This window comes from Eupeodes corollae, chromosome 3, assembly GCF_945859685.1.
Source record: "Eupeodes corollae chromosome 3, idEupCoro1.1, whole genome shotgun sequence".
In the NCBI taxonomy this organism is placed as follows: domain Eukaryota; kingdom Metazoa; phylum Arthropoda; class Insecta; order Diptera; family Syrphidae; genus Eupeodes; species Eupeodes corollae.
This window is the reverse complement of record NC_079149.1, coordinates 76,148,529-76,160,391: the sequence shown is the minus strand read 5'-3', so window position 1 is coordinate 76,160,391 and position 11,863 is coordinate 76,148,529. Positions and strand designations below refer to the sequence as shown.

Genomic DNA, 11,863 nt, shown 5'->3' with positions numbered 1-11,863 from the left:
TGTATTGAAATAGTTTTTAGTGGAAGTAAGCCTTTATCTCTCTGGACCATCTATCTATAGGTATTCATTATTTACTATCTTATTTGGCTAACTAATGTGCTATGTGTGTCGCAACAAAAATGTGAATATGTACTTGGTACTTTTATTTCGGTATTTTATTGCCAAGTTGTTCAACTGAGATGAGCAGTAAAAAAAGAACTTTTTGTGAAGTGACATGCATAAAACATTACTTACTATATGTACGGTTTTGAAAGACAAACGTCCATTCTATAATCTAAAATCTGATTGAATATTTATGTTTAGTTTCTGAAAAAATTCACATGCGAACACAAAATAAAAAATATGACATAACCCATATATTTGAAAATAGTGAAATTAAGTTTGAATTTTTTGATAGCCCTATTTCTCAGAAATGATACAATTTAAATTTACCAAAACTATAGTTTTCTGTGGATTTCAAACTGTTGGGGTGTATGCATAAATGCAGTGCTAGCGCCAAGAATAACGGCACATAAACATTGGAGTATGTATGAGGGGAATATCATTTTTGACCAATTTACTTAAGAACGAAATCTTACCGATTTAGAATTTTATGACGAGATTAAAAACCAAACTTACACATCTTCCTTTTACACAAAACCATTGAGTTATACTTACGAGAAAGTGTATTAGCCGGTTTATTTAATACAAAGTCTATTATTCCACAAACAATTTTAAGCTCAAGATTACAATCAAACAGGACATTACGATGGTAGAGAAGCCGAAAAAAGTGGGTGCCCCGATCCCGTCCATCTGTCTGTCAGTTCTGACCCCTACTCTTAAATATGTAGGTCATTAATTATTTACAAAATTGAAATGTAAAATGTATATCAATAAGTTTCAATCCATTGTTTATCAACATAATTAAGCTTGCAATTTGAAAATCGTTCAATTAAGTGGAACAAAACTTCTTAATGAGGTCAATTTTCCTCACATTACCAAAATCTTCAAAAGTATTTCAAAGTATCCTTTGCATTTTTACACTGTCGATTAAGAGTATTACTAATAAAATCAGTTAATAATCAATAATAATAAAATCAATCTTGTCAAACGATCTGATTTAAGTGAGTGGATTTAGTCCCTTTTTTAATGATTTTGTGAAGTTTTGTTTATTTCGCATTGTTTTAATATTTTTGAACCATTTGAAAATGGTTGTTTAGTAAAAAAAAAACAGTTTTAACTAGTCCCCTTTTTCAGATAATATGATTTTTATTGTTTAAATTGTTATGAATGTTGTTCCAACTCTTAAGACCTCTAGATATCCAATATTTCAGCAGAATTGAACAACTTTAAGAAAAACGCAATACTCATTTTGAAATTTGTATTTATTTGAATTGTAAAAAGGTATTTTTTAAGTGTTTTAAAAAAAGTAAACTCTAAAATGCAAAACTAATTTAATCTCCTTAATGATTCATGCAGAAATAATGAACAATTTAAATTTTAATTTGAAAACCAAAAATCAAAATAATGGAAACATTTTCTTCAGTATAAAATAATAACATAATATCCGAACATACTAGCAATATATTACCTTCAAAACTCCACTTTATAAACATTCTCAGACTTTTAGGAATCAACACACAAAAATAAAACAATCCCAATTGTTTGTAGCTCGTTTCACCAACAACAGTTTTATTTATTTAATTTAACTTCATATTGTTTAACAATTTTAATTGTATAGGTATTTAAAATATCATATCAAGTAACTCTATTATTTTTTTATAAACTTAAGTAATATTTTCTTAACCTTAACTTTTAATTTTTAACTTTTAACATTTAAATACAAACGACTTTTGTTTCATTAATGTTTCCCTGTGTTTATATATCTTTAACTTACTATACACATGTAGAAAACTTTTAAATTATTGGATATAATATAATATGTGTAGATTTTTTTTCCTAAATTGCCTGAATATATTCATAAATTTGAGTTCATACATTTTGACTATAATGCTCATATTATTTTTTTTTTAATTTATTTTATTTTTCATTACATACATACATTTAAAGTTCTATGTAATATTTCAAATTATTAATGGAAGGAAAAACAAGGTATGCACCTTCATACGTGCATAGCACACGTTGTTTACGCAAACCAAACAATACGCTTCAAACTTTACCAAGGTGGTCATTGATTTCTTGCTAAAAAATTTGCATAAACAAAAAATTCAATAAATGTTTGTGTTTATTTAATTATAATTTTTTTTAATTACCTGCTAAATTTTTCACTTTTCCAAATAATAAAAGTTCACATCGAAACGCTAAGAGCTGACGATAGCTAAATTATGGCCACTTATTCTGTAACACCCAAGTTATTGAGTTTTCTCAAAACTATACTAGTTATACGATAAATATAGTTTTGTTTACAAATTTGACTATGTAAAATACTAATAATAATATTTTGATTTTATGTATGCACATTGTACATTGTAATCAAATTTGTCAAAAAAAAATTAAAAATTCGAACCTTTTAAGTTTTGAAGAAACTCAATAATTTGGGAGTTAGAGGATAAGGATACGTTTTTAGGCTACCAGAACACGGTTAATATAAATTGTTGCGTAAGGTTGAGGTTTGTATAATTCAAAATAGTACGAATTTGTCTCCAGCCAAATACATATACCTGTATGTATTTACTTTCATACATACAACCATTGGCTAAAACGATCTTTTAAGCTAATATAATAAATAAGGTTTTGGATTATGATTAGAATAAATGCAAAGAGTGGTTTGGTCACATTAGTTTGTAAAATTTTGTCTTATTAACAATAAGACAACACTGTTGTAGATAAATAGACATAAATATACATACGAGTAGTTTTAAAATATAAAAAGTTAATTTTACAATAAAGTGTTTCTAAGCACAAAATCCTGTGGTAAATATACATATTATGATCCTAGTTTCATCTCCTTATTTTTACTGGAAATGTTTAGTTATAATTGTGTTTAGTCTTTGACCCCATACCAGCTTTAATAAGTTTTAATAGTAATTTAATTTTTTAATTAGATAGAATAGATGTGTTTAATGTTGTTTATGTATTGTTGGGTAATATTTTTTAATTAATTTTTTTTCTGTGTAATTTACATATATTTCTTTGAATATTATGTTTGAAAAAAGTTGTTTTTTAATATTGTTATTGTCTTAACTCACAATAACTACGGAAGTTTTCCGATTTAAGATTTTGACTGTAAACACGTTAACTAAAAATTTGTAATATGTACTTTAAAAATGTGTCGTAATTACCACATAAATTAAAGTATATTTCAAGTAATTTTAATACCCTGTACAACGCCTTTGTGTAACGAATATTTATTTTTTAAAGAGGGTCTAGATTTAATTTTTAAAAATGTATTATTGCTTCATTAATTATTTTGCAAAATTTTCTTAAAACAAAAGCTTGTGGATATAGTATTTTTTTTTAATATTTGTAAATATTTTGGTTTCTTGATTGAGTTTGCAATTCTCGTAAGAAACAAACATCTAAGCGAGTAATGTTCTATTTTTGTTTAAGCAAAAACTTTATACCTTTACAAATTTGTTCAGTTGATTATTGTTGTATATATATTAAATGTAAAATTTATACAATTATCCTTTTTTATGGTAATGTTAGGCCTATATAATTTATGCAGAATATTGTGTTTTCTGTTTTATTTTACAATTTTTATACAGATACAATTATTCTGTATTACTTAATATATATTTATATGATTTAAGAAAGCTCATTTTCTGCTGCACTATTATTAAATTTTTGTTTGTATATACTTAAAATACTGTGTTTATTGCCTTAATACAAAAATCCACTGTAAGAAGAATTTTTTAAAAGTTACAATACAAGCTTTCAACATTTTTTTTTGATGCAAGAACAAGTAATTTTATTTGCTTACTACATTTAGATAATTAGAAAAATGTAAAATGAGCAGAACAAACAAGTATGGACAAAATAATTTTTTTATAATATATATTATTTTTAAAAAACCTGTTAATTAAATGTTGATATTTGTAAAATGTGAGGAAGTGTTTATTTATTTGTTTGTATGTACCTATTTATTTCCAAAAATATGTTCTCTGGTGTAAAATAAAACATTTTTCTAACTTATTTAATTTATTTTAAATGGTTTAAAAAGGTTTTGACATATATTAAGTTATTCAGCTGACCCAACAACGCATTGAAAATTTGCAGCCATTCAAATTTTCGCGAAGCAGTCTTACTGCATACAAACAAAAATTGAAGCCCTACTTGTTTTTGCATTTTAATATCCTTAAGATTACAATCAAACCAAAGATATGCTCTATTATAAAGTTTTTTTGAATAATTTTACAACATTGATAAAAATATAACATTTTGTTTTTATTTTGTTCCCATTAATTGTCAGATTTTAAATGTATATGTACACTTCTAATAAATTTAAGAATAATTACTTTGTTTAAGCTTACAGAGTAAAACATTGATTCAATAAACTTTATGATATGAAATAGAGATTTATGCTTTTGATCCTTAAGTAAATAATTTAATATATTTATTTTTGGTTAAGAAATTGATTTAGTTAGAAGGTTAAATGAACAAAGCATACGCCCTGAATATAATATAAGCAATTGCATTCTCAAATATATCAAATCATTAAATCTAAAATATTTAGATGTTAGTGACTGGAAAAATTGTAAAAGAAATGTATCAAAGACATTTTTTGATTCTTACTTTTAAGTGGTTTCAAGTTTTCACAAAAATTGTCTTTGAATGTTATCATTTTCGCAAATAATTATCAAAAACACGGCTTACTTGAGTTATGAAAATATCATAAATATACTAGCAATGTTTATTTGAAAGAACGTTAGAAAGCACTACGAACTTTACAAATTTAGACAAAATTAGAAATGTTTTCCTAATAAATTTAAACTTTAAAATTTTATTAAAACCACGTTTAGTAAAAATGAAGCAAGAATGAAAAGGACAACGAAAAAAATTAAAAAATAACTTCCTATGGGAAGTTAATAAAAAAAACACTTCACATTGAGAGAAATCAATAGGTTGGCGTAAAATAAGTTATAACTTCGCAACGAAAAATGATTAAACACCACCTTGAATGCAGGAAGAAATTAAAGTCGATAGGTTTAATTCATAAAGGAAATAAAAGATTTTATTTTGAATTTTTATAATTTTATCAAATTAAAAATTCCATAGCAAAGTGCTAAATCTTTTGTATTTCAAGAAAGAAATTGACAAAAATACTTTGTTCGTATAGAGCTGATTCTCGTAACTCTGCTCGTAAGTCTGCAATATATTTGAAACTAGGGCAATTGATGTAAATAAATTAATTGTTTTTAAAGTTCTTTCCCGTTATATAACATAAACAAAAAGTTTGATTTACCTAAGTGTACCGACTGAGCGGATACTTGCAACAATGATTCGGCGAATGAGTAGGTACAAATTATATAAAAAAAAACATTAATTCGACAAAAATGACATGACCTTGGCAAGCAAAGACAAAATCAACAGTGTGTATACCAGAGAGCCTACACTGTGAACAAAGGTGTGTTCCAAATAAAACCTTGCTATAATCTATTTGAAAATATCTAAAACAAGGTATCCGAACAAAATATCTAACTTTATCCTTTTAAGATTGAGATCCTACTTTTTTCTTCAAAATTATTCCTTACAAAAATTAAAAAGACGAAAATCTTTTAATTTAATTAAAAATCTTTATGGTTTATTGTTTTAAGAAGATGCACATCTATTTCAGCCATAACTCGCACATAAACTTAAAAAGGGTCGAACAGTATTTAGTTTTATCTGTTTATTCCTCTTGCACGAGAGGAACGAGAAGTCCTAGGCTAAAAATTAGAAAAAAGATTAAAGCTTGATAAAACTCGCTATTTTTATATAGATATGTCCAAAACGAAATAATTTGTTTAAGGTATCCTCTCAGTAAAACGGTTCTGAGATCCTATTATAATTTTGAAATGTACCGATTAAAACCACTGCACATTATAACGAGTTATAACGACAGTCACTTTTACTCCATAATGAAACAATTTATATTTTTTTAGAACTTTAAATTGATCATAAGTGAACTCGTTTAAATTACCGACTTTTTTGTAAGACTATCGGAAATTCCAAAAAGCCTAAATACAGAACGTTTTATACAACCAACTTAAATATCAAAATTGTTTTGAAAAAACAAACCGAGTATTTGATAATTCGAACCACGTAGATGTTCCTCTAGTTATTTTTTTTTGAATTCACCAAAACATTATAATAATAATTCTGCTTCAATTACAAAACCTGGATCAAGTAAAGAATCATTTGAAGATGGTGGAAAAAGAAAATATTTAAATCGATCAGAGTGCCTTATTCATCAAACACTATGCTCGACGATGCTCCACCAATTCATCAAACTGGACTTAGAAAGAGATTAAATAATAACCTTATAACAAAAACACAAACAGAATTAAAGCATACATTCAATGTCGATCATAATGGTGGATGCAAAGTAACTATAAATATCAATGGAGTTCCAAATAATCAAGTTCACATAAACGAACAAGCTGATCATTCCATTTCTTACTTTCAAAATAAAAGCCATCGCAATATGACATAAAACCCTCTGAATCTTACATTATTCACAGGGATGATACTGGTGCTAATATATTGATGCTAGTAAGCAAAAATCGTCTAGAAAACTTTTAAGAGAATGTTGCACTCATTCCATGATTCCACATAAGGAGGGGAAGGGCACAAACAAGGAGTTGAGAATTTCCCAATCAGAAGCATCCGTTGCAACCACCTCCAAATTAAGGATAATAACTAGATCACGGGATAATACCAGGTTAAAATTATCAAAAAAGTCCTCTTGAGTGGAAAATATTGCTTGTAACAAAAAATTTTGCAAGAGGACCTCATATCATATTAATTTTAAAAGGCCACCTTCAATCTAATGTCATACATAAGCCATTTTAGGTTATACAAATGTTGATATTGGGCTTGAAAGTTAGGTAAGTTTCTGGCATCTGTGACAAATTCAAAAAAGATAACGTTTTTGAAAAGTTGACTGGAAAGTTAGTCAAGAAAAATCTCCCTAACTATCAAATCAATTAATCAGCCCCTCACGTTTCGTAATGGACTCAAACTGGTTCCATTGACCTTAGGAGGAAGCCTCAAGATTCATGTGGTATCACGCTGGTCTAAGTGTGTCCGTTTCCATCTTGGACAGCCACTATAACCTAACCTAACCTATCAAGTCAATTCCACTTATGCCAGAATGACAACTAATCATAATTTTTCATTCAACTGAAAGCTGAACTTTATTACTCTTTGAATTATTTATTTTCTGTAAAAATCTATTATTATTTTCTGTAAAAATCTATTTGTTGTTTTATGTAAAAAAATAGTTAATATTTATTTAATATACAAAATACAAGTCAAAATAGACTTGAAGCTTGGCTGGGGAGTGTTTTGTAGACAATATGTTTTTGGAAATTTTCAGACGATCAACTGAAGGTAGAGGTTAGTGAACTAAAGTTCCGGGTTTGAAGGCTATGACACTTGAAAAAGAAACTAGTTGAATTGGCCAAAATTTAAGTTGAAAAACTTTTTTTCAAATTATTTGTTTTGAATCTGCTTATTCAAATCATTAAGAACATTTATAATTTGAATTTAAAAAAAAAGCATAAGTTTGTGCTCCCCTTGTTCACGCAGATAACGGTTGGTATTTTCCCAGTTTGGGCCCTAATGTAATAGTATTTCAAGCTAATAGCATCTATGCAAGTCTTAAATAATAAATGGAGTAAATAGATTTAATTGTAAATAAAATTGCATTTAAAAGCTAGGATAAATGCAATTAAAAACCCAAAAATATTTAAGCTATTTTTGTTGTTGTAAATACGATCCAAACCAAATATAAGGTGTAAAACCTATTTCTGTAGGTCTGATAATTTTAACGAACATAAAATAATATTGTTGCAAACTATGTACCCACTGAAAGTGGCATTATACTCGCCCTACGTTCATTAGAAATTGTTTCTATTCACAAAATAGATTGCTATTAAACCTTCTAAATTGACGACACTTGTTACATTATTGACCCGATAGGTAGCAATTTATTAGACGTTATGCACAATACAAATGCAATGGGTAAATTAATGATAAATGTAAATCCCTCAAGTTTACCTGTATAAGAGCATGATTTTTGCATGGATGTTTTCTTTTGTTGAAAATGTTATTGTTCGTTTTTTATGGAGTAATTTCAAAATACTTTTTAAATTTCCAGACACCAACATCAATAAATTTGATTGTAATTATCTTAATTTGACTAGCAATATTTTGTATCCTTCTGTTTAGGGAGTAATGAATAAAATAGTATTCATTGAATTTTCCGTCATTTCATATATTTTACATAAATATATCTTTATCCACTTGAGTATAATTGTTTATTTGTTTAGCTTTTAAAGTTATTTTAATTTGATATTCATAAAAGCGAGTAATTTAGTTCTCTTTAGTGGTTGTAACAATAAAATGTAGGTACTAGTTTTAAATATATTTAATAACATTAAATTGTTAAGCTTCAGTTTTTTTATAAGACATATTCTAATAACATAGTTTTGTTTTATGTGAATTGTAACCAGGTGCATATTTTAATTATTAAATAACCAATTTTATTTTTTTCTTTATTTTATTGTATTTTTATTTTTTTTAATAGGAATTTGTATAAGACGGTGGGATTTAATCCGCTCTGAATAAGTCAAGGGTTCACAATTGAATTTTTTGAAGCCGAAACAATTATTTTGTAAGGAATAAGATTGCATATGATATTCCTGATATTTTTGGTTGAAGTATTTTGGTATATTTTTGCTTAAATTAGTTTAATTAAAAGTGTAATGTTGTCAGTTTATCTTACCCAGTTATTATTCTTCCTCGACGTTTTGATATGTCACATATCGAATTGAAGATCTTTCGCCGATAATTAAAGACTGAAAATAAAACAATTAGATACATACATACCACGTATATTATTATTAGAATAAAACGAATGTTGAATCGCACAAGTAGTTAAGGAATTGATTGAATGCAAAAATTAAGTGAGAGATTTAATTACAAAAATAAATAAAACTTTTTAAAAGAAATTATCTTTTAAACAAAAAGAATACAAATTTAATTAAATGTATTATTTATCTTAATGAAATAAAGGAAAGTAGACGGTTCGTATCATCGATGTTACTTATTAAGGCTTATGTATATCATTGGAAATGTCAATAGTTTTATATCGCGTTAAGTTATAGCAATTATAAGTTAGAAATAATGCGTTTCTATTGATTTAGTTATGTACGCACTCTGCATCCAAACTTAATATCTAGTCCTTCAAGCTAATTAAGATATTTAATTTTATTCAAAAAGTTGAAGGAGTGCACAGTGATTGAGTTCACTTTGCAGAAATTCATCATTTACTTTACCTTTTCTAACTTTTAACACTATTTTATTTATATCAGCATGACAGGTCTTAACAAAAGTTTTTTTTATTTGAACTCAAGTCTGTACCTTTTGGAAGGAAACAATTATACATGAATTACTTACGTAACATTTTTAAATATTTAATAAAAATAATCTGATCTTAAAAATTGTTTAATCTGACGGTATTTGACATGTGCATGTATGCCGGGAAGGTTTAATAATTTAATTAAAACCGAATGCACTTATGACTAAGAAATGGTTTGGGTTTCAAAATTAGATTCGCCAGACTTATGTACATACCAAAACCTGAGCCCTGATCCAGGGTTTAAAGAAAACTCCGATACATATACAAAGATAACAAATCTCGCCTGATTTGCCAGGTACTGGAAAATGTAGTTGTAGGTCTCAGAAGTGAAGAAAAAAAGAGCACAGAACTCTCTCATATCAAAATTGCATTGGACGATACGCTTTCAATGGCAGAACAAGATTTTTTTCTTCTAGCAAATGAGGTGATCAACACAATTTACATCGGTCTGATCTAAAAATCATGGATTACAAATAATAACTGTTGCCTTTCAGAATTTAAACATTTAATAAATTTATTAGGTGGCGAAACAGTACGTTGAGAATTAGGCCCTAGTGACTTACAACTCTCAAGCATTCCTTTGTGCGAGTATGTTTTCAGAAATGAAGGGGACCTACAGTTTAAAGCCAAACATGAACTGCTTATTTGAGGCAAGAAATACTTCTGGAGGATTTGTTAATTCCTCGCAAGAGTCAGTATCCATAAAAAAAACTATAGATGACACAAGTAATGATTGAACGTTTGGCAGCTACAATCACGCCACTGATGCCACATTCATTTATATAATAAATACAAGACATCGGCCTTGCTGAACATATCATCAACTCGGACTCAGGAATATTTGTGAAATTATTTCAAAGACATACAAAATTACAATGAAATGCTTAAATTGTCTAAAAGCTTACGTCATAAAGTGGTGCACTGATGATCCGAGAAAGTCTTATGAAATAAAATGTAAATAATACAAAATAATACTGTTTAAAGAAATTATACGAGTATCTAAACGTTTCTCTCAAAAATAAAAAAAGAATAGCAAGTAAATTTTAAAAAATTTATTAATAAAATAAAAATGCACAAACATAATTTTAATGAAAACAATATTATAAAATAGAATTTTAAGCCACATCGTTTACAAATGCAGCATTAGACTGTACAACAACGTTCGTATCACTTGCAGGTACATTAGTATTATTATCAAAACCAACCTTCTTTTCTTCCTTAGTGGGTGGATTTTTGAGAAATGCAAGCAAAGGTGCATAAAGGAAGCACAAAATTGCAATACCAAAAAGCATCCATTCGAATCCAATACTATTCACCAGAGTTCCGCTCAATGCTGGCCCGATAGCAAATCCCATACAGAATGCAACATCACCTAAAGCATAAACACTACCATAGACTGCTGAATGCCGAATATCCACCAAGTAACCAAGTTCAGGCATCATGCAAGAGTCAACCATTCCAATGGCGAAGCCGAGACCGGCATTTGGGATAATCAGATGGTTAATGTGCGTTGCCATAGGAATCTGTTTAAAGTTATCAATGAACATTTTAAACAAATGTTTTTCGTAAAATCTTACCATAATAAGACATGAGCCAATAATGAGCAATCCCAATAGTGCAGCTAACCACCTTCCGATCCGGTGACCCAGCGGTCCAAACAGGTTTGTTCCAATAAGATAACTTATTGATGCTGGTAAAAATGTAACGCCTTGTTCCCAACGACTTGCACCCATGTTATCCATCATCCATATTGGTAAAGATGGTTCCAACATTGCTATACCCATGTTTGCAAACGTTATGGCTCCTAAAAGAGGATAGGTTCAAAATTTGCGTAGATTTTTTTATTGCAAATGTTCATAAGTTGGCAGGCATGAAAAAAAAGAATATAAACCATGTTTGTTCATACCTGCGGCGATCAAAATGTAGGGATCACTAATCAATGCCTTTAAAGAAGGTGGATCAGAATCACAACGCTGAATTGATGGTTGAAGCATGAATAATTGCAAAACTCCGTCCCCAAGAGCCAAAGCCGAAAGAATCAAAAAAGGTGCCGATTTTCCAACAAATTCATACATAATTCCTCCAAACGGCGGTCCTATCAATACGCCAAGCGCAAGTCCTCCTAAAGCTATACCCATCGCATTTCCACGTTCTTTGTCATCCGTGTACCTATCAGCCAACATACCCATACCAGACACTGACGAGCATGAAGATCCAATACCTTGCAAAGCTCGAGCCAAAAATAACACGCTGTACGATCGACCAAATGCGAATACTTAAATAGGAACTCAATATTAA

General features: G+C 28.5%; 1 protein-coding gene across 3 annotated transcripts in view; it reads right to left on the bottom strand.

Annotated features, from left to right (window-relative positions):
• Positions 1-10,602: 10,602 nt before the first annotated feature.
• LOC129952786 (synaptic vesicular amine transporter) overlaps positions 10,603-11,863 on the bottom strand; it is a 73,270-nt gene continuing 72,009 nt past the window's right edge. For all 3 annotated transcript variants that reach the window (XM_056065609.1, XM_056065608.1, XM_056065610.1), the window contains exons 6-8: positions 11,472-11,840; positions 11,143-11,369; positions 10,603-11,088 (exon numbers count right to left, since the gene is read on the bottom strand). In XM_056065609.1, the coding sequence (XP_055921584.1) occupies positions 10,681-11,088; positions 11,143-11,369; positions 11,472-11,840 (1,004 nt within the window). In that variant the 3' untranslated portion in view covers positions 10,603-10,680. The remainder of the gene's footprint in view (positions 11,089-11,142; positions 11,370-11,471; positions 11,841-11,863) is intronic.